The sequence below is a fragment of the Monodon monoceros genome, unplaced genomic scaffold, assembly GCF_005190385.1.
Source record: "Monodon monoceros isolate NGI ecotype Baffin Bay Population unplaced genomic scaffold, NGI_Narwhal_1 Super_Scaffold_3, whole genome shotgun sequence".
In the NCBI taxonomy this organism is placed as follows: domain Eukaryota; kingdom Metazoa; phylum Chordata; class Mammalia; order Artiodactyla; family Monodontidae; genus Monodon; species Monodon monoceros.
Genome location: NW_021703780.1, coordinates 37,112,834 through 37,138,544, shown reverse-complemented (window position 1 = coordinate 37,138,544; position 25,711 = coordinate 37,112,834). Strand labels below are relative to the sequence as shown.

The 25,711-nt window shown below is 43.6% G+C and overlaps 1 protein-coding gene and 1 non-coding gene across 3 annotated transcripts in view; both read left to right on the top strand.

The window, feature by feature from the left end:
* TBC1D22B (TBC1 domain family member 22B) overlaps window positions 1-25,711 on the top strand; it is a 64,033-nt gene that overhangs the window by 11,199 nt on the left and 27,123 nt on the right. For both annotated transcript variants that reach the window (XR_003796787.1, XM_029243767.1), the window contains exons 2-8: window positions 1,613-1,669; window positions 9,321-9,628; window positions 11,931-12,110; window positions 12,645-12,715; window positions 14,125-14,253; window positions 15,509-15,574; window positions 19,553-19,667. Coding sequence is in view for 1 of the 2 variants with exons in the window: in XM_029243767.1 (XP_029099600.1) it covers window positions 1,613-1,669; window positions 9,321-9,628; window positions 11,931-12,110; window positions 12,645-12,715; window positions 14,125-14,253; window positions 15,509-15,574; window positions 19,553-19,667 (926 nt within the window). In the remaining variant the exon portion in view is untranslated. The remainder of the gene's footprint in view (window positions 1-1,612; window positions 1,670-9,320; window positions 9,629-11,930; window positions 12,111-12,644; window positions 12,716-14,124; window positions 14,254-15,508; window positions 15,575-19,552; window positions 19,668-25,711) is intronic.
* Window positions 23,784-23,902, top strand: LOC114908163. The gene has a single exon (XR_003796860.1). It is a non-coding gene; the product is annotated as a 5S ribosomal RNA (ribosomal RNA).

The following is a 25,711-nucleotide window of genomic DNA, read 5'->3' as shown; positions in this document are numbered from 1 at the left end:
GCCATGAGTAATGATAAAATTAGTAGTTATATTTCCTGCCTCCTCCTCACTTGCTTTCAGTTGATTATATTATTTTTCTTAGTTTTATTTTATATCTTGAAACATACTTATACCTATATTACTTGAGCTATCAGCTTTAAATATCTTTTGAGCCTTGTCAGTAAAAGATGAGGAAATCAGTCTACTTATTTCAATCTACTTTTTCCTCCATCCCACTTTAACATTTGCCAATTACATTATTTTTACATTCTCTTCTGCAACCATAAAGCCTCAAATTTAAGACTCAGGCTTAAGGTAAAATCAATTAAATGCTCTCCATCAGTCCTTTTGCTATAGTTTCTCCATTTATTTCATTATTAATAGAAGTTTTTCCTCTAGTAGTTTCTTCAGGAAGGAGTCAGGGAGACCATATTCCCTGAGTTCTTACATATTGAAACGTGTTTTTCTGTCACCTTTGTACTTAGCAGTTTGGATTGATAAACAATTATTTTCAGGTCACTCTTTTTTTCTTTTTTTTAAAAAACTGTGAACTACTACAGAAAAGTACATGAAACAATTGTTTGGTATAATATTTGATAAATAATCTCAAAGTGAACACCCCAGAATCCCCCTGTGTCTATTCTCTCTCACATCTCCTTCCTTCCCCTCAGTGATAACCATGTCCTTTTATGTTAATCAGTCCTTGCTTTCTTTATAGTGTTACTACTATGGATGCATCCCTAAACAATAGAAATCATTTTTGTCAGTTTCTGAAGTGTATATATATATATATATATATATATATATATATAATTATGTAGTATCTACTCTTTTATTCTTTGCTTTTTTGCTCAACATGACATTTGTAAGATCCATTCACATCACTTTCAGCCTTACTCCATTTATTTACGTTGCTGTAAAGTATTCTATTATGTGAACACATGACAGTTTATTTCTCTGTTGATAGACACTTGGGTTGTTTCTAGTTTGGGGCTAAAAGGATCCATAATGCTATGGACACTTTTATATGTATCTCTTGATACACATATATATATATTTCTCTAAAGATACATATTTGGGAGTGAAAAGACTGGGTCTTAGGGTATGCATATTTTGTTCGTCCTAGATACAGCCAAACATTTTTGAAGTGGTCGTATCTCTTTATACCCCTACCAGCAGTGTGTGAGAGTCCCGTGGGTCACTCTACTCTTGATTTGTGGTGTTGCTTCACTGTCTTGTAGTCCAAGTGGTCCTTCGGGGTAGGTGATATTCCAATTTTATAGATGAGAAAGCATATTCAAAGTGGTCAGGTAATTCAATGCAAGTTTATAGAGGTAGTAGATGCCACAACTGGCATTTGAACTCTGTTCTCTCCAACTCTAAAGCCTTTCCGTGCTGCCTTCTTTACAGATAGAACTTCCTGACAGTCAGTTACGTAGGGCACTGAAACCTCACCAGGGAAGATGAACATTTTTGTTTTAAAGAGTAGGGTGCTATCCTTTGGCTTGGGTATAGTTGTTCTTGGAGGCAACCTGCTTCTCAAAGTCCCTTCCAATGTTGTGATTCAGGTGGTACTCACCCAACATATTTACTTTCCTGACAACTTGCTTCTTCCTTTTTTCCTTGCTTTTAGCATCCAGCCCGTGTATGGAGCACAGCACCCTCCTTTGGACCCTCGGCTCACCAAAAAGTAAGTCAAGATATTTTTCCTTTCATGCATGTACTTCTCCTAAAACCCCAAAACCCTCCCCTACTTTGTTGAAATGACAGTTTCCACTTGGACCTTTTCTGGCGTCTCCTCTGCTCTATTTTGGATCAGAAGATGAGCAATCTTCTTACCTCTAAGCAGTCCATTACTAAGTGGAAAATTAACTTACATCAGAGATTTTTTTCTTATATTGGAAGCTGGTATATGTAGGGGTTTGGTGTTGGACTCTCTGTTCTGTGAGAAGGTCTTTATTGATTAAATATTGTCCTGAAATTGAATGATTGATGACCTTCTTCTGGTTTCTGGGGCCCATTGCTTCTGAGTATATATGTAGGTCTGCCCTCTTCCTTATTCTCTGAGAATTGAGGCAAATAGAACATAACTATGGGACTGACAGTTTTCAGGTCCTCTTTCTCTTTGACACACTCAAGGAAACCCAGCCAGACAATGGAGTTAAAAGCTCCCTGGAGACTATTTCTTTTTTTTCTTTTTTTTTTTAATCCCGCCCCACCCCCTGTCCTGAAGGCTATTTCTTCTAGTAAAATTCTAGTAAATTATTTTCTAACACAGCAGAGACCCTAGTTAAATCCAAGATGTGTGGGTGTGTATTTGTATCCCCAATTATCGCTTTATCACATCTTTCTCTCATAGGCCATCATTCAGCCACAATAAATTTAAATGAGGAGGTGGGTCGTCTTCTTGCATGTTCTAAGAACTTTTGCCTCTATCTTTGAGCAGGCTTAATCTTAGAGACTTATTTCTAGGAAAGTTGTTGCTTGTAATGAAAGCTGAATGATTTGAGAGGTACAGGAGACCTAGGTTCTCATCCTTCAGGGGCCTGTGTGATAATATCTACCCTTTCTTTCTTCATAGTCAACGGGGAAGTAAAGATAATGTACATTAAAATATTTTGAATACCTAGAAAAATACCTTATCAAATATGCATCATCAATATTTTAATATTCTTTTAATAACTTAATGTGTGGTGAACTTTCTATATTTCCACCAACTCATTCTTTTTGCAATTTGGCCAATGTGTAGAAGGTACAGTCTTCTGAATTACTATAGAGGCATGACTGCTGTTCATTTCTGTAAAATGCACAATTTTTATATCAGGAACTGCTAGAGTGTAAGCTCTCTGTTCACCACTGTACCCTTAGCACCTAGACCAGCAGGTTGCACATATTAGGCACTGAGTAAATATTTTTGGAATGAAGGAATGAAGTCCCTGCCTTTACTTAGACAATGGGTTTTTCTTTAACGTTTCTTAGTATGTACCTTGTATTAGATCTTAAGGGGAAACATGTTTTCTGTGGTACTTTTGTGATATTTTCATTAAGTATAATGAATTTTATTTCCTCGTTTTACCATCCGTGGACTCTCTGGTCTGTTGGCCAGTGTAACAGGCACTGTTAATTACCTTCCCAGCAGTCTTTCCTGCACCTGCTTCTTCCTTGCTCAGGAACCACAGTTCTATTCAGTTCTTGAGCCAGTGACAGTGTACTTAGAGTAGGTATCTGGGTTAGTTTAAGCCTTTTATAATAATTCCTTGGTAATACCAGTGACTGGTCTATGATGGGCTCATCTCATTGGTTCTGGCCAATGAGATGTAAAAGAAAGTCTCCTGAAAGAGGGTTCTTGGAAGGATTTTCTTTTTTTGACCAGAGAGAGAACATTTTGTGAAGAAAGCTGCATTTTGCCTCCACTCACATTTCCTGCTTTTCAATGCGTTTGTGTGAAAATGAGATGCGAAGGACTTCCCTGGTGGTGCAGTGATTAAGAATCCGCCTGCCAATGCAGGGGACACAGATTCGAGCCCTGGTCTGGGAAGATCCCACATGCCGCGGAGCAACTAAGCCCGTGCGCCACAACTACTGAGCCTGCGCTCTAGAGCCCACGAGCCACACTGCTGAACCTACATGCCACAACTACTGAAACCTGTGCGCCTAGAGCCCATGCTCCTCAACAAGAGAAGCCACCACAATGAGAAGCCCGCACGCTGCAACGAAGAGTAGCCCCTGCTTGCCACAACTAGAGAAAGCCCACGCACAGCAATGAAAACCAAACGCAGCCAAAAATAAATAAATAAATAAATTAAAAAGAAAAAAGAAAAAAGAAAATGAGATGCAAAGAACAGTAACAGTTAACTTGTACCCTGAGGGAAAGACAAGAGAATTGCAGAGACACCAGCTCAGTGCCCTGACATCGTGGTCTTTACAACTTAAGCGTCATAGTTGAGTATTCTGTTCCTTGTAGCCAGTTCTGTTCGCAGCCAGGATTTGTTGATTGGTAATAGATCCATTACAGCATAATTTATAATGGCCTTTGATAAACACATGGCTAATGTCTGCCATCCACCTGTATATAAGGCAGTGGGATGTACTATCCTATTTTATGTTTGGGTCAGAGTCACCATACCTTCTCTGCATCTGTCATCAACTGAGTTTTCCCTGATTCTGTATTTAGGGCAGGTCTTGAGGAATATCACCATATCCCAGACTGCCAAGGCAAACTTTATATACTCTTGTTTTTCCCACCTATTTTTAATTTATTTTTATGTTCATTTTTTGGCTACACCGCAGCACGCGGGATATTAGTTCCCCGACCAGGGATCAAACCCGCGCCCCCTGCAGTGGAAGCGCGGAGTCTTAACCACTGGACCGACAGGGAAGTCCCTTTTTCCCCACCTATTAATGATATAAAACCACGAATGTTTCCACTGGTCATTCAGCAGAGTTGCATTCATACTTTCAGTAGAAGTAGTTATTTAGCTCTGCAATTTGGGAGGAATATAATTATCACTGAATAAATTGCATCCCTTTTTTGTGCATGTGGTGGTTTGGTATTACCACTCTACAATCTGGGACAACATCTAGGTCTGCACTGGACCATTTTACAATTCCAGATTGTTACAATAAAACATTTAATGCCCTTATTTGAGTACCTTTGTTGGGACATTTTTATTACTTTCTCCGCTACCTAATTACCGTTCCACTTCAAGCTACCATTAATTACTGTGTGGTTAATCCTCATTACAGCAGAAGCCTTTACATTGGGTCTTCAATCATCCAAACTGCACGAGCACAAGTCATTACCTGTCTGTGTATATTGACTTCCATTTGCCAAATTATTACCATTAGCGATAATATTGCCTGCAATAATTTTTATAGCTCAGATAAAACTAGTCTTACCGCAGAGCGGCCCCATTGGCCACTTGATGGTATGATAAACTTCTAAATTTATTGTTTTCTGACTTGATATCCTAGTTCTGAGTTATAAATCTAGTTCATGTGAAGCCACACTGGATTTAGCAAATTCCCCACTTGCTTCACACCCCTTTACCAGTGTCAAACGTTATTTTTCTAAGTAAATTTGTGTTGTATTTCTATTAAGTGAACAGCCGTCTCAGTAAAACAACATAGTATTAATCAAATCACAGAATGATTGATCTTTCGTTTCCTAACCCATACAACAAACAAACTATAATTTGGCATACAGATGTAAGGAGGTATGGTGAAGGTGTCTATGCGAGGCCAGGTTGGTTGTAACTTTGATATAGTTCTGTTTAAGTAATTTTGGTTAAACTTCAAGCCACACTGTGGCATTATTGTGCCTCAGGTTAGTTATAGATTAGTTGGGACCATGTTAAAATTAGGCAGCCTATAAGCCAAAGGCACCCACAGCTAGAATTATCTGGATTAATATTTTACTGACACTCACCATGGCCCATCTCTTGGTGCGGTATTTTGTTTGTTTCTTTGTTTGCTTTTTAAATTTATTTATTATTATTTTCGGCTGCATTGGGTCTTCGTTGCTGCACGTGGACTTTCTCCAGTTGTAGCGAGGGGGGCTACTCTTCGTTGCAGTGCACGGGCTTCTCATTGCCGTGGCTTCTCTTGCTGCGGAGCACGGACTCTAGAGCGCAGGCTCAGTAGATGTGGCTCGTGGGCTTAGTTGCTCCGCGGCATGTGGGATCTTCCCAGACCAGGGCTTGAACCCAGGTCCCCTGCACTGGCAGGCAGATCCTTAACCACTGTGCCACCAGGGAAGTCCCTGGTGCAGTGTTTTGATCCACTCCAGGGTGTGCATATGCTTCACCCAATGTTAGACTAATAGCATCTAGTCAGTTCTTTGACCTGAGTTAAAATTCAACTTCTTGATTTGTGGTTTATTTAAAGAATTCTTAAGACATCAGGAGGGTATTTAAGAAACATCAACCAAGGAAAAAAGAAATAACCTTGGCATCCAAAGTACTCTTTATCACTCCATTGGAATCGTCCTGTGCAATCTTGAGGTACACGTGGTCTCTAAGGAGGAAAACAATAACAATAGCTACATACTCCTATGCAGCATTTTTTTGATGGCAGATCTTTCTTACACCCACCTATTTGTTCTTGACAGTGAACCCACTGAGGTGAGTACTGCAGGTTGTAGATCCTGGATCTCCTTTCACAGAGGAGAAGCATAGTGATGACTCCAGAACATACAGCCTCAAGAGGTCTGCAGAGAAGTAATTTGCCTCTGGCTCATGGATGATTTTTTTTTTTTAATATTTCCAGATGCATTTTTTTTTTTTTTAAAATCTTTACTGGGGTATAATTGCTTTACTGGCTCATAGATTTTTGACGTGCAGATTTTTGCGTTGCATTGCTTCAGTTTTGTTTTCTTTGATTTGGGCTCTTGTTCTTTTTTTTTTTTTTTTTTTTTTTGCGGTACGCGGGCCTCTCACTGTTGTAGTCTCTCCCGTTGCGGAGCACAGGCTCCGGACACGCAGGCTCAGCGGCCATGGCTCACGGGCCTAGCTGCTCCGCGGCATGTGGGATCTTCCCGGACCGGGGCATGAACCCGTGTCCCCTGCGTCGGCAGGCGGACTCTCAACCACTGCGCCACCAGGGAAGCCCTCTTGTTCATTTTTGATTGTTCATTCAGTACTCTTACTTTGGGGATTGACAAAAGCCAACAAAACAACCTTTTCCAATGATTAATAAAAATAATATGCTCATTGTAGAAAACATGAATAATTCAGAGAAGTATAAAAATTAAATTTATCACCTATAATTCCATAGCCCAGAGATAAGCAATGTTAACATTTTGATGCATTTTATTCCTGGTCTTTTCTGTGCATATACTTTCTAAGAAATATAGAGATCATAAAAAATATATAATTTTGGTTCAATTTTCACTTTATTGAGGTCATTTTCTAGTGTTATTAAATAGCCTTCAAGATGTGATTTTCGTTAAGCAGTATAGCATTCCATCTGGTGGCTGAAACATAATATATCTCATCATTTGCAATTTCTAGATGTTTATATTGTTTGTAGTTTTTAACCAAAATAAATAATACCATTATAAACTGTTTTAGATCACCTTTGTTTGATTCAATGATTATTTTCTTATGGTCAGAAATTATGAATCATTTTCAGGCTCATGGTGTGTATGTTGCCAGATTGTTTTCCAGAAGGTGGTACAACATACACCCCCACCTGCAGTATTAGAGAGCTGGTCTCACTACACCTTAGTTAGCACCAAAGAGGATGCATCTTTAAATCTTTACTGATTTAGTGGGTGGAGAATGGTATCTTGTTTCCTTCATGTTTTTTTTTTTTTGGTGTTTTTTTTTGCGGTACGCGGGCCTCTCACTGTTGTGGCCTCTCCCGTTGCGGAGCACAGGCTCCGGACGCGCAGGCTCAGCGGCCGTGGCTCACGGGCCTAGCCGCTCCGCGGCATGTGGGATCTTCCCGGACCAGGGCACCAACCCGTGTCCCCTGCATCGGCAGGCGGACTCTCAACCACTGCGCCACCAGGGAAGCCCTCCTTCACGTTTGAACTGTTACTTCTTGTAATCTTATGTTATCTCCTGCATCCTCAGTGATAGCGTGATATATTTTCCTTTCCTTTGTGTGAGACTAGTGTTTGAAAATATGCCTCAGTGATATCTTTTTTGGTGTTAACAATAGGGACTTTCCGATGAGCTGTATGAGTTACGAGTCTGTATTTATCAATGTTAGGAACAATTATCTTTCAGAATAACTATTGGACATATCTAGGGAGATGGGATGGGTATTAGACCACCCACCTCTACCCAAAGGGAAGAAACATCTCTCGGAAATGGGGAAACTTCAGCTCTTCCAGCAGAGCCTTGTTTTTAGTCTAGAGTTGCCCTGCCTTGCTGAGGGAAACAGGCATTTCAGTGATGTTTTTACGCCTCGCATTCCAGTCCTCAGGGATGCTAATTAAGACTGAATTAGAAATGTCCCAACTACCTAGTCCCCTGGAACCAGAATAAGGGCCCCCAGACCTTAAGGAGTTCACAGAAAGCAAAAGTTCAGGGGGATTTCCCTGGCGGTACAGTGGTTAAGACTCCACACTTCCACTGCAGGGGGCACGGGCTCGATCCCTGGTCAGGGAACTAAGATCCTGCAATCCACATGGTGCAGCCAAAAAAAAAAAAAAGAAGAGGAAAAGTGCAGGAAAGTAGGAAAGGTCTACATCAGTGGTCCCCAGCCTTTTTGGCACCAGGGACTGGTTTCATGGAAGACAGTTTTTCCATGGACTGGGGGGCGGCGTGGGGAGATGGTTTCGGGATGATTCAAGCACATTACATTTATTGTGCACTTTATTTCTATTATTCAGTCATGTACTGTCTCCACGACTTTTTTGCTGTATTCTACGCTATTATTTATTAAATACATTTGAAAAAATAAACTTGTATATACTCAGTTAATTTATTTTTAAAATAAACCTTATTAGTTCCCTAAGTGGAAAACCAGTATCATTTGCCAAAAATAGAAAGTAACCTTAAAAATACAGTGAAACACAAAACAATCTTATTAATTAAATTCTAAGCCAGATTCTGTTCTTACAAAATGTTGATCCTGAGACTGCCCTCACTTTGTTAAAAAATAGTTGTAAAGACAGAGTGGCAGCGAACTCGGATCTCTCCTCAAGGGCAGCAGGACTTCAACAGAATAAAAAGGGAACAACTTGTTCATTTTGGAACTCAGTGTTTCGTAATACATGTGGGCTACCTAAAATTGTCTCTTGTTCTACCAGTAGTTGATGTCCTGCTTTAAAAAATAGTTTAGGTTATGTTGTCATAACAGATTAACTCTGAAATCTCAGTGGATTGACACAACAAAGGCTTATTTCTCACTCACACCACCTGTCCAGAGTAGAGTCAGGTGCATGTGGTGGGCAGGCTCTGCTCCACGTGGTCACTCTGTTATCCAGGCTGAGGGAGGCACCACCATCTGGAGTTGTCATAATAGAAGAAAGCTTACAGAGAACTCACACCTGTTCTTTTATACTTTGGCTCCGAAGGGACTGCCTCACTTCTCTCCTTAGCCCATTGGCCAGAACTAGTCATATAGCGTCACCTAAGTGCAGGGGGGCTGGAAAGTATAGAGGAGCACATGGAATATTTGGAGAGCGTTGCTGTCCTTGTTTTGTCTGGCTCTGCAGCATAGAGGTGGTCTGGATGCATCAGATGAGGAATGGAAATGGGTATTTTTTGTTTGAAGAAGGTAATGATTGTGCATGAGATAGTTTATAATACTATTAATATTATATTAAGCAAGTGAGAGGGTCAGCTGTGTCAGACCATTCCTTCGTAACGGTGTCTCCTTTCTTAAAGCTTCATTAAAGAGCGGTCAAAAGTCAGCACGGTTCCTCTGAAGAATAAGAAGGCCTCCAGTTTTCATGAGTTTGCCCGGAACACCAGTGATGCTTGGGACATTGGCGATGACGAGGAAGAGGACTTTTCCTCCCCTTCTTTCCAAACTCTGAACTCAAAAGTTGCTTTGGCAACTGCTGCCCAGGTGCTAGAGAACCATAGCAAGCTGAGAGTGAGACCAGAGCGGTCCCAGTCGACGACGTCCGAAGTCCCCGCCGGCTACAAGGTTATAAAGTCCAGCAGTGACGCCCAGCTGTCCAGAAATTCCAGTAAGTCTGTCCAGCTCCCCTCCTTAGGCTCAGCCTCTTCAACAGAGTGCATTTTAAATAGAAACAGGTTTTTTTAGGGCCTCCCTCCGATCTTCCACTGGGTGATAAATAGGCGAGCTCAAGCCTGAGGGACATCAGTGAGCCTAACTGGTCCTGAGCTGTACTTACTCCTCCCACCTGGATGGCTGCCTGGCCCTGGGACCCGGGGTTTCACTTCCTGACACCTGAGTGTTGCCTGCCATTCTCTTCTTCCTTTACCTGTGGTGGGGTCCAAAACTTCTGTGGTTTGGTTGCTTCACATTGCTTTAGGCCTGGTCAGGTTGAAGACTATTGACTATATGTAGTTACAGTTGTTAGTGGCCGAATTTCACAAATGTTTGGCACTGTTGGTTGACCTCCTCAGCTGTGGGCAACAGCCACTAGCATAGGTTGTCTTTTTTGCTGTTCCTGAGGGACGGAGTCCCTGTGTCACGGCTCCCTGCCCACCAGGTTGGGTGGGGCGGGAGGAGATACCCTTTCTTTTCAGGAAACTGGCAGCAGTAACTGGTTGAGATGATGATGGTTTTATCAGATGTTTGGGGATGCTCGGTGTACTCTTTTAAATATCCATTGCTGTATTTAATGTTGCCCTGAAGGGTTTTATGGAAGCAAGTTATTCTGAGCTGGAGGGGGAAGTGCCCTCAAGCTAGTGAAAGTTAAAACAGCTGACTGGTAAAGGATGAAAAGAAAGTAGAATGTCAGAGCCCTGGCGCGTGTCCTGGCTCATGTTCTAAGAGAACTTCTTTTACAGTTTCAGACTAAGGTTGTGGTCAGGAAATTAGGCCGAAAGGCCTTTAAAATCATTCCATAGTCACTTTCCGTGGCTGATTCGGGCCCCAGCTCGAACCTTCAATGACGTGCCCAGGACAGGCATTCAGTGTCCATTGACCGGGTGGCCACAGCTACAGGCTGTGGAAAGTGTCTTCACACGTGATTGAGGGTCTCCACAGGGTCCCAGTGTGAGGGAAGGCCCCACCACAATCCCTGATAAGCTGCCCTTGTGCAGCCAGGACTGCCCAGAGCATTCCTGTTACGAGGTTCCCTCCTGGGAGCATCTGTCTGTCAGTCACTGATTCCGAAAATGCACGCTGGTCTGAGCTCTGCAGCGTGTGGTCTGCGTTTCCTAGGCCCCGTGTTACACTAGGCATCCAAGCCAAGTACTCCGTGGCACTTGTTTCTGTAAACCTTCTTGTCATGCTGGTTGATGAGTATTCACTGTTTTATTCTTGTTGTGACTACTACTTTTTAAGGCCCTAATATGTAAAGAATATGAAACAGTCATGAAAGGACAGTCAGAATTTAAAACTGAGTTTCATCTGGGGTAGTAAAATAAATAAGGGTTTTGGAGTCAGGCAGACCTAAGGTGGTATCTCAGCTCTCTCTTGCAAATTACTTAACCTCTCTGAGCTACAGTTTCCTAATCTCTAAAATAGTGATAAATTCCTACCGTACGTTGTAAGCATCAAATGAGAGGTCATATGTAACTGTGACGAGCATAATGCCTTAATAAGCATTCAATAAATGTTAGTCCTATACTGCTCATTTCTCCTACCTACGATCTAGTTTAGAAGTGCCTAGAACTGGACACAGAGTTCAGCTTGAGTCTGTGTTCCTGTTATTTCAATTAGAGAAATGTGATTGGCTGGTGAGAAATATGCAAGCACAGAGGAGCCTGCCTTAGGCCAGAGCCTCTCACCTGTGTGCAGAGCACAACTAATGGGCCAAGAACAGGTGAGAGTTGTGCCAGAGGTATTGACCCTCTCAGCCCTTGGGGCAGCTGGCTAGGGCTGGGGCTTCGGGAGAGCAGCCACCTCCTTTCATTGCGGTGTGCTTTACAGTGTCATTTTCTCTGTGCTCTGTGACGTGGAAAAGGAAGGCAAGCACTGCCTTTGACTGCGTTGCCCCAAAACTTGCTATTAGGCACCAAGAAAAGTTCCAGGTTGGGGTAGAAAGAAAACAATTGATTTTCCTCTGAAGTCACAAAAAAATGTTGTCAAATTTGCTACCGCAGCTGGAGTCTCTGTTTGCACATAAGGTGCCTTGGTATGTATGATAAAAACGCAGCCCTTCCCCTGGGCGGATGAATGGAGCGCAGCTGGGTTTCCATCCCCTGGCCGCTCCACACCGAGCACCTTCAGGCAGCGCACAAACCATGAAGCCGCAGCTCTGGTGGAGGAGACCAGTGCTCAACAGTCGGGTTTAAGGTTTCTCGGAATCTGTGCTCTCACACAGCTTGTTCTCTTTCTCTTTCAAATTATCTCAGGTGACACATGCCTGAGGAACCCACTCCACAAACAGCAGTCACTCCCTCTCCGACCCATCATCCCCCTTGTTGCCCGGATCTCGGACCAGAACGCTTCTGGGGCACCCCCGATGACTGTCCGGGAGAAAACCCGCCTAGAAAAATTCCGTCAGCTCCTCTCCAGCCACAACACCGACTTAGGTGAGTCCCCGTGAGCCCTGGGCAAAAGCTAGGACCTCTTGGTGACTGGAATTCTCAGAGACCTGGAAGCTATTGCTCTTTATTCTTCCTTCTTTTACTTTTCCAGCATCTCCTGATCTGGTGCCCATTGAAGTGACTTGCAGGTATTAAGTCAGAAATATGTTACTAGGAATTAGGGACCAAATTAGGTGGGACTGGATTCTGTGTCCTGTAGCTATTCTGGCTTTGGTCTCCCCTACCTCCAGGTGATTCTTACTGAAATCCACACCTACTGGCCTTTCTCTTCCCCTCTAACTCTAATCTCTGAGCTGACTGGATCACTGCTGCAGAGCACTTTGCTGCTCAGGGCTGTGTTTGGGCTTTTTCCCTGTGCTTATCGGTAGCTGGTGGCGGTGGTGGCAGCGGCAGTGGTGGCGGTGGCGATGGCAATCGTCCTACTGGAACGGTGGGAGGCACCAGGCAGCGCTGGCTGAGGCTTGTCTTAGGGCATCTGTGGGAAGGGCTAAATCCAACAAAGCCTTTATCTATTTGCAGATGAACTGAGGAAGTGTAGCTGGCCAGGGGTTCCCAGGGAGGTTCGGCCTGTAACCTGGAGACTCCTGTCGGTGAGTTCTACCCACTGTGTAGAGAAGCGTGAGCCTCACACAGCCCTTCTTACCTGCTGAGGTTAGTCTGGTCACATAAGTCTTGCATCGTAGACTTCTCTAGTCCTACCGGATGTTGCAGACCTGTGGGACCGTAGTCCTATTGCTTTGCATAAAGAAACACATTCTTGAGAGTTTATTCCCACACATGCAGAAGAGCACACATTTGTGCCTATAGTCCTGATCTCGCCTTCTCAGCACCGAGGAGGAAGAATACAGTGAGGCGGGCTGAGCCAGCACTTGTTTGAACAGGCTCCCACATTCCCTGGGCTTCCCTCCGTTTTCAGTAGGAATAACCAAGGTGGTTGAAACCCACTTTGCAACTGTGAAGAGTTGATAAACGGGCTTGCCTCAGAAGCCTGCACTAGTCCCACTTTCACTAAGTAACGGAGCACTGTGCCTGTCACTGTGATACGAACACTTTGATTTCCTGAGCCTGTAAAATTCATTCATTCGTTCAATAAATCCTTACAGGATTTATTGAGGGCCTGCTGTTCGCCAGGCATGGTGCCAGGTGCTGTGAGGATATAGGGAAGTGAAGACGGCACAGCCCCTGCTCTCCAGGCGCTTGCTCGCTCGCTCGCTATGGAATGTATCCCTTAGCTGCCTGCAAGAGGACGGCTCTCTCCTGACTGCCCCCACCCCTGGTCTTGCAGCCGTGTAATCATTGCCCCTGCTTCTTCTAAGTTTGAATGCTATTAGAAGTAGATGTGGTGAGAATGGGAGGGGAACAGGAGATGTAAGAATTGATAGTGGGATCTAGACCAGGGATAAGAATGTAAGTTGGCCTGGAGCTGGGGCCAGGAGGGGGGCTGCTGCCAGCAGTTCTGTGTCTGGACGTTGCAGCTGCTGTGTCACAGATTCCATTCAGGTTCCTAAGCTGGTAATTCTGAATGTTACCGTAGAAAAGAATGTGTAACCGGCACCGACTCCCGTGGCACACCACTGAGATATGCCACAGAGGTGGCCACCTCCCCGTGACCCTGGGAAGGTTTGCCTCGTGCACACGCAGCCCCAGGAGGTCCTGACTCGGGTCCAGTTCCCTCCTACTGACCTACATTCGCTTCTCTACTGTTGCCAGCTCCGGAGCTCCGCAGTGCTCCAGTAGTACCCGCTCCTAGCGCAGTGCAGGAGGTGCAGGGGTAAATAACCCTGGTTGGCCGTGCTTCATCTGCCCACATGTGCATCTCATTGAATGAGGAGAGGGCAAACACTGGGTGGCCAGAACCAAGATGGGATTTACGCTTGTGTCTTGGCAGCTTTCTTTCGGTTCCTTTGATAGTTTCCAAGCCACTGCTCAGGCTAAAATAAAAATTAAGGATTCATCCAACCAGTGCCTGTCCCCATCTGACTAGCAGTCCTGTCTACAGGGCTATCTCCCAGCAAACACCGAGAGGAGGAAGTTGACCTTGCAGCGGAAGCGGGAGGAGTATTTTGGCTTCATTGAACAGTATTATGACTCTCGAAATGAGGAACATCACCAGGATACCTACAGACAGGTACAGTCATCGCCTGCTGCCCTTTTGCTCACTAGTCATAATCTTAAGGTGTGGCTCCTGGAAGTGCTCTTGGGGTGCGAGTTTTCCAAGTCTTCAGGCTACAGTGTGCTGGTTAGGAATTAAATTTATTCCCAGAACTACTTCCCTTCTTTCTAATTCAGTAGCTCTTATCTTAGCCATTTTAAATAGATAGATTCTGGGGGGTCCTGGTCAGTGGCAGTGCTTCTCTGACTTTAATGTGCGTACACATCATCTAGGATTATGATAAAATCCCAACTAGGGATTATGGTAAAATGCAGATTCTAATTCAGGAGGCCTGGGGTGAGACCTTCACTTCTAATGAGCTCCCAGGTGATGCCACCTGCTGCTGGTCCACAGACCACACAGAGAGTAGTAAGGGTTATGGGACACAAGCTGAAAGATGAGTTCACTCTGTGGTCCATCCCTCTGGACTGTGACATCAGTGTGTCCTTCTGGCAGCTGCAGTGCCTCTTTAGCAACCATGTTTTTCTGTCTGCAGGAGCCGTAGCCATCAGCAGCCTTAGCAGGGAGTGTTCTATCATTGCGCATAGTGGTCCCCACAGCCTGCAGAAAGGTGGAGGGTGTGAAGGGGAGTCTCGTGGTTGCAGAGGGGAAAATACTGGGGGAGGCAACTGCCTACAACAAGCTCCAAGAATTGAAGTAGCCTCTGCGGCTATTGACACAGTCCTTAGGACTGTTAGACATTTGGGAAGTCCCGAAGCCAAAACCAATCATCATGACTTCTTTGGTAACAGAAGTCAGAACTTTCAGTGTCAGCTATTAAAGGCCAGCTCCCTCTAGTTCTCTATCCTGGCATGTTTTTGCAGCTTTCAGAGCTCTTTTACTTCTTGGGAACTGTTGAGTAAGAATCTGAAAGAGACATACACATTTTGATCATACCTGTTAAATAAGTAGCAGCCCAGAGTAAAACAGATTCCAGACAACAGGAAAAAAGCGGGTGATTCTCTTAAGTTGTGAAGCCTATTGCTGTTTGGTGTAAGTGGTTTATTTGGGAAGGTTTCCTCACTGTTCAAAAAGCTATTGCTGTCACGGGAACGTATTCCAGATGCACAGGTAGGTAGGTTTAACTAGACTATTTTTGTATGTCAGTCAATTCTTCCTAAAGATAAATTGTGCTCTCACTCTTACTCCCTTGATTTCCGGTTCCTAAGAAAATGACTTCTCAAAAGAACAACTGGCATTTGTGTTTTTGGATACGGCTTCTCTTTTTCAGATTCACATCGACATTCCAAGGACGAATCCTCTCATTCCATTGTTCCAGCAACCACTTGTACAGGAGGTGAGGGAAGTGCTCAACATTCTCAGTCCTCCTCCCCCCATCCTTCTGTGGCACCATCTGTGTGGATGTGTGCTTAGCCCTCCCTCCAGGCATGGGCAGGTTTAAGGCTAATCGTGATAGTACCTTGTGTTCCCATATGGAGCTTTGGTCCTTTCAGAGCACTTTCTTATGCATTCTCATTCAATCCTCATAACAAGCCTGTGGGCTGAGTAGCACTTTGAGAGGCTGAGGGACTTGCCTAGCATCTTGAGTCTACCTGGTGACAGAATGAAGACAGAAACTACACCCTAGAATTCCTAGTCCTGTGTTTGCTCTGCTTTATCTAGCTGGTAGCGGTGTGTGTGTGTGTGTGTGTGTGTGTAGAAAACATACGTAACAAAATTTACCATTTTAACCATTTTTAAGTGTACAGTTCAGTGACATTAAGTACACTCATATTGTTGTTCAACCATTACCACAATCCATCTCTACAACTTTTTTTCATCTTCCCAAACTGAAGCTCTGTACACATGAAACAATAACTTTCCATCCCCCAGCAACTTTCTGTGTCTATGAATTTGACTATTCCAGGTACCTCAAATAAGTGGGATCATACAGTATTTGTCCTTTTGTGACTGGCTTGTTTCACTTAGCATAATATCTTCAAGGTTCATCCATGTTGTAGCATGTGTCAGAATTTCCTTCCTTTTTATTTTTATTTATTTATTTTCTTGGCCGCACCGCGCGGCATGTGGGATCCTAGTTCCCCAACCAGGGATCGAACCTGTGCCCCCTGCATAGGAAGCACAGAGTCTTAACCACTGGACCACCAGGGAAGTCCCCTTTCTTCCCTTTTTTTTTTTTTTTTGCGGTACGCGGGCCTCTCACTGTTGTGGCCTCTCCCGTTGCGGAGCACAGGCTCCGGACGCGCAGGCTCAGCGGCCGTGGCTCACGGGCCCAGCCGCTCTGTGGCATGTGGGATCTTCCCGGACCGGGGCACGAACCCGTGTCCCCTGCATCGGCAGGCGGACTCTCAACCACTGCGCCACCAGGGAAGCCCCCCTTCCTTCCTTTTTAAGACTGAATGATATTCCATTATATTTGTATAAGACATATTGTTGATCTGCCATCTGTCAGTGGACACTTGAGTTGCTTCCACCTTTGGGGTATTGTGAGTAATGCTGCTGTGAACGTGGGTGTGCAAATATCTGAGTCCCTGTTTTAGATTCTTTCGGATACCTACCCAGAAGTCAATTAGTAGTGATATGTTGAGACCTAACAAGTTGGCAAAGCACATGAAAGGTTTCAGTGGGACTGTTAATCTTTTGACCAAGCAGTAGGTATTGATATAAACTCCTCAAGATTAGGGATTTCCTTTGCAGCTTCATAGTAGCTAGGATACTGGATGTAAGTGCTCTTTGAATTATATTTTCACTCATCCTCATAATAGAGAAAACGTGATAAAAAATGCTCAAAATAATTTCTGTTTGACTTTAGATTATACTCATAACTCCGTTTAAATATAGATGTGTCTACTGATGGGATCCCTCATAACTTACCACTAGCATAAAGAAGATTTTGAGGGTGACACCATTATTTTACCTGTAAGAGTCAGCTCAAAGGAAGCTGAAAGCCGCCCGGGATCCCTTTGTGTCTCCCGTTCAGTTTCCCATGGCTCAGCCCTGCTTATTCCTCATTTTAACTTGAAGATGTTCCGATTCTTCTCTCTTACCTGTGCATGGTTACTTTAAATTTGGAGACAGGGAAAGTAGTTTATTTAAAAGGCTTCTCCTAGTAGTGGAACCTGCCTACAGAGAAAGAAATTCAAACTGTAGTCTTCCCAGTTTTTCTTGAATCACCTTTCCATCTAGCAGACTGTAGTTATCATAAACAGAATAAATTAAGTAACATTGAATATTGAAAAACTCGTTTTATAAACCTAAAGATACTTGAGAATTGACTATAGTAAGTGAGAATTACCCACACTAGTAGAAGAGGTGTCTCAGAGGTAGACAAGATTGTCCCAGGCTTTTTCTGTAGGGAAGATTCCATGGTCTCCCCTGGTAACCAGGCTTGGTGCTCATCTATTTCCATCTCTTTGGCATTTTCGCTTGTACAGTGTGAGTACAGTGTCTGCACTGTCCCATCCTTACTAGAGAGGGATTATTGCAGGTCTCCTGATTCTGAATGGTTAGCTTCCCTGCGCTTGGCCATTGTTTAAGCCAGTCACCAGGGATTTGTGTATTCACAAGGAGCTGATGGTGTGAAGTAGAAGCCCTGATAAGTCCTTCAGAAGGATTGATCTGGAAGAGCTTTTAACAGAGACATCCAGACAGACACAGGCCACAGGAGTTGTGAGGAGACAGAGTGGAGCAGGGAACTCTTGAGATCTTCCTGGTGGGTCTAGCTTGAGCCACAGTTTCAAGGGAGGGAGGAGGGTATTTAGCAGCAAAGAATGTAAGAGGGGTCCCATTGGAGTGTTGGGCCTAACACCAATGAGAATGCCACACCCTTCCCTCAGCCCCGGGGAGCAAGTGGGCCCATCTAGTGGAGGCAGAGGCCAGCTCCTTCCAGGCTGGGCTTTGCTCTCACTGCCTGCGAGGGCAGGGGTGTTGATGGTGGGAGTATTTCTTGGCTGTCTCTGCCAGCTGGAAGGCAGACTCAACACAAGGGCTGGGAAACATCCTTTATTGTGTCTAGATTCTCCACGTCTCTCCTACACTGGCTAACCGACTCCAAAACCATACGACCACTTCCTTTTTACTTTTCCCCATGGGAGGTTTTTTCTCCCTTGCACCTGACCTCCGAGAGGGCCTCTTCAATTTGCCCGCAGAGCTGACTGACTCTGGGCTCTGCAGAGCCAGGTGCTGTAGAGGTCCCAAATCTCCTGTCCCTCCGCATGTAGTCATTACCACCTCTGTCATCCCTCTGGTGTGGTTCAGAGACCTGAGGCAGCCCAGTCAAAGCCTGTCTAAGGAATGTATTGGGCCCAGGAGTTGTGGTCAGCAGGATGAAGCCAGGGGATGAGTGTCAGCAAGCTGAGAGAAGACAGGGGAAAAGCTCCAAGGGCATAGTGAAAACAGAGAGGAGTGTAACAGAGTGCGACAGGGCCGGACTCTGTAAAAGGACCATAAAGATCTTTTCAGGGACATCCCTGGTGGTCCAGTGGTTAGGACTCCGTGCTTCCACTTCAGGGGGCACGGATTCGATCCCTGGTTGGGGAATTAAGATCCTGCGTGCTGTGCAGTGCGGCCAAAAAAAGATTTTTTCTTTCTCCCCAGTCTAGTCCTCTGGCCTCTTGTGGCTAATGTACTTAACCCCAGAGGCTTTCCCCATGGAGGCCCTGGCTGACTTCTCTGTTCTCAAGTTCCTGGCTGGAGGAGTCCATAGGATTTGATTTATTTGACTTCCTGTCCCCAGTAAACATCTGGGTTGCATCCTGATATGTGAAATGACTTCCTGCATTTAGAGTCTGTCACTGGTTCCTAGTCAAGCTGGGTTAGAACTAAATCCAGATCTAGATCTCCTTCCGTCTCAGCAGGGAGAAAGGGGAGTGTGGTAAAGAAGGCATTTCCTCTTTAAATCCTGTAATGACCGAAAGAGATTTAGAAAATGTATCAGAACTTAGATATTCTGATATCTTGCTCCTGGAAATAGAGAAACAGCATCTACAAATGAGCATGGTGGCCTGAATTAATGACATCCACAGCAAACCTTTTTCTAAGCCATTTGTGTCACTCTCCTTTGCGTTTCCCAATTTTATATCACGTTGGCTGAATACTGAAAAGAGAAAGGGCAAGAAGCACCTACCCCTGTTTAAAAACAGTTAGTGTCTTAGAAACTTTTTATATTTGTAGACTGCCTTTGTCCACAGTATTTTAAAATTTTTTCTACAAATTCTGTAGCAACGCTGAGTTAAATTGTGAGGTAGGTAAATGGAGGGAGGGAGAATATCCCCGTGATTTAACATCATGTCGTCTTTTTTTCTCATTTTCCTAGATCTTCGAAAGAATTCTATTTATTTGGGCCATCCGACACCCTGCCAGTGGGTATGTCCAAGGAATTAATGACCTGGTCACTCCGTTCTTTGTCGTCTTCCTCTCAGAATATGTCGGTAAGAGGCATGAGTACCAAGTTGAACAAGCTATTGCTCTTTCTTATCTGTGGTCTGTTTGTTTTTCCCAAGAGTGCAGCCAGTGGGCACGTCTTGCTGAAAAAAAGATGGTGGCTTTAGAATACACAGCTAAACCTCTTTTAACAGCAGCTGCAGCAGCAGCCAGGAATTTCTCTCTCGAGATGGTCACAGATCTCACCTAAGAAGACCTTTGCCAAAGAATGACCAAATTGATATATTTATGTTCTGCCATAAACAGATGGTTTGATGGTTTGACTGAGGTTCCTTTTGGATTATTTTGAACTCGTCTCAAATGCAGGCCCTCATCTGTGAAAGCTGGAATTTTAGATTATACATTAGGCCTTCACACTTCAGTTCACATGCTGTATCTTAGGAGCAGGATGTGGACGTATAGAGCGGGAAAGGTGCCAGAATCCAGCTCACACTGGAGGTAATGGAATGGGCCAAGGAGAGCTCTGGGACCTTGGTTTCTCCTCCTCTTTCTTCACCTCTTACCCCACTGGGCTCTTGTCACTTTGAACAGAGTGATTCGCTGTCACGGCAGCAGTTAGGTTTTCTTACAGCTGCAGCCACCTGTTCCAGCCAGGCCTAAATCAGGCAGAGTCTTAAAAGGCATCGAGCATCCTCCACTTTTTTGGTTTCCTCAGTCACTTGTGCTTCAAGACTCATAGGAAAACCTATCTGTCATGGCCTGATGCTTTGTTCTCTTAGTCAAAGAGAAGTTCATGTGGGAACAAGAACATTGAAAAGGATTTTAGAAGACTATCCGTCTACTCCCCTCATTTCACAGATGGATTGTGAGATTCCCTGCCTGCTTATTAGTGGCAGGGCTAGGACCAGAACCCTCTTCTTCAGACTCTGAGGGTGGTGGGTTATTCTTTTCATAGAAAGCCATTGCAGGGGGTAGGATGGTAATGAGAAGGGGACTGGAGTGGAGCCCCTTGGAGGGGGAGGACATAAGAAATGTCTCACTTCATCCTTCCCATTCAGGTTTTCTGGTGGGACTCAAAGGCGTGGTGTTTTGGTCTTTCATGAGGCAGCCTTTTTTATTTTTCATTACTCAAAACGTAAGGCAACCTAATGATGCCATTCCTTGTTCCCCTTAAGTGACAGCAGCCAGGGCAGAACTGGGAGTAAGGGTGGAAGGTCACACTCTTGTCCACTCTGTCCAGTGACCCTAAGCAAAAGCATATAAATAAAGCTTTTGCTGGAGAACTTTCATTTTCCCCTCACATTAATAGATCAGTTTTCAGAGGCACCTTAATTCTGTGTGGTTTAACTTTATTAAAGAGCGATGCAGCTGGTCTGTTGGGATTTGGGGGTTGATTCTTGCAGTAGTACTTTTCTGAAATGGTATTCAAGGATGAGCCTAGGAAGGTATTAATCCATTCATTAATCTACATTTGAGGTCTGAACGCTGGCATTGCCAGTTTTATGCCAATTAAGGGAAATCCTTAGCAGCTGCAGTTCTAATTGGATATTAACTATCTTGTTAGCTGTCATTTATATTTTGTACCACATTTTCCTTTACCTTCTATAGGCGCCCGTCCCATTGCTACCAGTAGCCCCACCAAGCACTGTGCCTTTCTCTTTTGTTTTTTAATAAATTTATTTATTTATTTTTGGCTGCACTGGGTCTTTGTTGCTGTGCACGGGCTTTTTCTAGTTGCAATGAGCAGGGGCTACTTTTCGTTGTGGTGCGCGGGCTTCTCATTGCGGTGGCTTCTCTTGTTGCGGAGCACGGGCTCTAGGCGTGTGGGCTTCAGTAGTCGTGGCTCGAGGGCTCTAGAGCGCAGGCTCAGTAGTTGTGGCGCACGGGCTTAGTTGCTCTGCGACATGTGGGATCTTCCCAGACCAGGGCTCAAACCTGTGTCCCCTGCATTGGCAGGCAGATTCTTAACCACTGCACCACCAGGAAAGTCCACTCTGCCTTTCTTTGGTAGATATGACTGCATTCTGATCTGGGTGTTTGGTTTGTCAGTCTCACCTGCTGACCAGTGAAACCATTGCTGACCCACAGCGTTTACACAGTGAAACGTGGGCTTCTCTGCCCCTCCTCAGCAAGGAAGCCTTTCTTGGCAAGGCTGTACTCAGTTTCACCTCTGCAGCAGACTTCAGGTGGGTGTTTGGTACCTCCTCCTAGAACTAGGAAGGCGGGGCCCATTCTTTTTTTACAGAAACTTTTCAGTTTCAAGCATATGTACAAGTAGAAAAAATAATACCATAAATCCTTATATACCTGCCACGCAACTTCATAACTCTGTCCATTCTTCACCCACTCACCTTTGTGAGTAAGCAAATCTCAATGTCAAGCACCATATAATTTCATCCATAAATATTTCCATATGTACCTTTTGAAGATAAAGATTAAAGAAACTCACAGCTGTAATGCAATTATTACATCTAAAAAGTTTTAATAGGTCCTTAATATAATCTAATATATAACACTATTCAAATTTTCTTGATTCCCATAAATATATTTAATAGTTTGTTTGAATCAGGGTTCAAATCAGGTCCACACATTCTACTAATTGGTTGATATGTCTCTTAAGTCTCTCTTAATCTATCAGTTCCTATCCATGTCCCTTTTCCTTAGGAGTTTGTACCTTTAACCCTTATTTTTCCAGTTTTCAGACTAGGACTTGCCAGGCCAACCAGTAATATAACCCTGATTTTTTAAAGCACTTTACCGTTTGCAAAGTACTTTGACTTACCTGATTTCATTTAGTAGCCCCCAATATCTCTTTAAGGTAGATGTATCAACCTATTTTAAATGAGCTTCCCAAACTCAAACCTAGGTCTTTTGACCTAAATACCTGTGCTCTTTATAAGAATTGGTGGTATCTCAACTTAGAGATAGCACCAACTTAGAGATTGGTGGTATCTCAACTTAGTGGCTCCCTCTTCTACATTCCCTGCTCCAAAGCAGGCAGCACATTTCTTATTGCTCCTTTTCTTAAAAAAAAAACAAAACAGTAGAGGTACATACTCATTTTAAAAAATCAAGGACTTCCCCGGTGGCGCAGTGGTTAAGAATCCACCCGCCAATGCAGGGGACACGGGTTCGAGCCCTGGCCTGGGAAGATCCCACATGCTGCGGAGCAGCTAAGCCTGTGTGCCACAACTACTGAGCCTGCGCTCTAGAGCCCATGAGCCACAACTACTGAGCCCGCATGCCACAATTACTGAAGCCCGCGTGCCTAGAGCCTGTGCTCCGCAACGAAGAGAAGCCACTGCACTGAGAAGCCCGCACACCACAACAAAGAGCAGCCCTCGCTCACTGCAACTAGAGAAAGCCCGCGCACAGCAACGAAGACCCAACGCAGCCAAAAACAAACAAATAATTAAATAAATTTATTTAAAAAAATAAAAACAATATAGAATTTTTATTACCTCACTGCTACCCCCCCCCCATCACCAGAGATAACTACTATTGACTTCTTGGTGTGTATTTTTCCAGTCCTTTTCCTGTGTGTGGATAGAGCTGCATATATTATTTTTCTTTGTTGTATCCAGAAAACTGGGATCGAACTTATTCATACTTTTCTCTATCTTGCTTGTTTTCATTCACAAATATCTGGCCAGCTTTCCAAGTTTGGACATATGGATCTACCGCATCACTTTCAGCAATTACTTTCATCAAATTTTACTATAGTAAACAATTCTTTTATAATAGGACATTTAAATAATCTACAATTTTTAGCTATTATAAAGAACATTTCAATGAATATCCTTGTACATATTTTCTTACGCATTCGTGTTAAAATACATGTTTCCCTGAAAGAGAGCCCATAGAACGGAAATTACTAGTCCTAAAAGCATGCCAAATAGGTACCACTCCAAAATTACACTGCAAAAAGGTTTACAGCAGTTTATACTCCAACCACTAATGTTTGGGTGCACTCTTCACATCCTTAGCAAAACTGGGTATTTTAGTCTGTGTTTCACCAGTTTGGCAAATAAACCATGGTTTGTGTTTCAATTTTTATTTCCACTTGCTCATCAGTGAGGTGGTTTATCTTTTCTTTTGTGTATTAGCATTTGTTTATTAGCATTTGTTTCTTTTGTCATCTGCTTGTTCAGATCTTTTATCCAGTCTATGGCCATACCACCCTGAATGTGTCCGATGTCGTCTGATCTCGGAAGCTAAGAAGGGTTGGGCCCGGTTAGTACCTGGATGGGAGACCGCCTGGGAATACCAGGTGCTGTAGGCTTAAAAGAAAAAAAATTCTTTTATCCAGTTTTATCGTTTTTTAAAAAATAACTTTATTTATTTATTTATTTATTTTTGGCTTCGTTGGGTCTTTGTTGCTGCACGCGGGCTTTCTCTAGTTGCGGCGAGCGGGGGCTACTCTTCGTTGCGGTGTGTGGGCTTCTCATTGCGGTGGCTTCTCTTGTTGAGGAGCACGGGTTCTAGGTGCACAGACTTCAGTAGTTGAAGCACAGGGCTCAGCAGTTGCCACGCCTGGACTCTAGGGCGTGTGGGCTTCGGTAGTTGTGGCACGTGGGCTCAGTAATTGTAGCTCGTGGGCTCTAGAGTGCAGGCTCAGTAGTTGTGGTGCACGGGCTTAGTCGCTCTGTGGCATGTGGGGTCTTCCCAGACCAGGGATCAAACCCATGTCCCCTGCATTGGCAGGCGGAGTTTTAACCATTGCGCCACCAGGGAAGTCCTATCCAGTTTTTTCTATTGGACTGTTGGTCTTGTTTTGTAAGAGCTTTATGTGGATTAGATATATTCATTTTTCATCTGCTATGTGTTAAAAATATTAGGTCAAACCACATGAAATTGCTAATATTCAACGATTTTTGACACATCCCTCCATGGGAATTTTATATAGTTCAAGCTAATTCTTTTTTTTCCTCCCAGACCATCATTTGTCTTCTCAGATTTGTTTATTGTGTCTCCTAATGTAGCACTTCCTAATTTTTATGTGGTCAAATCTGTCCATTCGACAGGTATTTATTGAGCTCCTCCTATGTGCCAGAGGATAGAGTGACTAAGATAACAGATGTGGGCCCTGCCCTTACGGAGCCTCCCATCTAGTGCAGGGATTAAGGGGCTCACAAAAAATTAAACAAGTCATTGCAAAGTGTGAGAAGGACATGAAGGAAATACCTCCTCCTTTATGGTTTTTAGATTCGGTATATTGCTTAGGAAGTCTTTCCCCACCCCAATATTATAAGAATATTCTTCCATGTTTTCTTCTAATATGCTTGTGGTTTTGATTTTACACTTAGCTTTTTAAATTCCATTAGTAATTTATTTTCCTGTACAGTGGGGGCTGAGATTTAAAGTTACTGTTCCAACTGGATAGTTCATTTTTTCAACACTATTTATAAATAGTACATCCTTTCTTCACTCATGTGAAATCCCTTTTCATAATATAATATAAATTTCTTTATTTATATGGTTTACTTACTTCTGTTCCTTTTATCTCCATTTCTATGCATGTACCAACCAACAGCTTGGATTTTTGACCTTTGTAGTGTGTTTTATTATTATTTCAGGGCCAGTCTCTTTCATCATCCTTTTGTAAAAATTGTCTTGGCTCTTCTTCCAGGTGAACTTTAGAATCAACTTGCCAAATGCAGGATGTAGGGAACCCTTCTGAATTTTTATTGGAGGTGCAGTAAATTTACAAATTAGTTTGGTGGGGTAATTTTTCCTTTTTTTGATAGCAGCTTTGTTGAGATGGCATTCATATACCATACAATTCACCCATTTAAAGTGTACAATTCAATGGTTTTTAGTATATTTATAGAGTTGTGTAACCATAAGCACAGTCAGTTTTAGAATATTTTCATCAGCCCAAAAAGGAACCCTGTACCCCTTAGCCATCACTCCCAAGCCCTCGCACCCCCCCTATTCCTAGGCAACCATTAATCTACTCTCTGTCTCTATGGATTTGCCTTTTCTGGACATTTCATAAAAATGCTCATTCCTTTTCATGGTCAAATAAGTATTCCATTGTATGAATATACCACATTTTATTTGTCTGTTCATCGGTTGCTGTGTATAAATT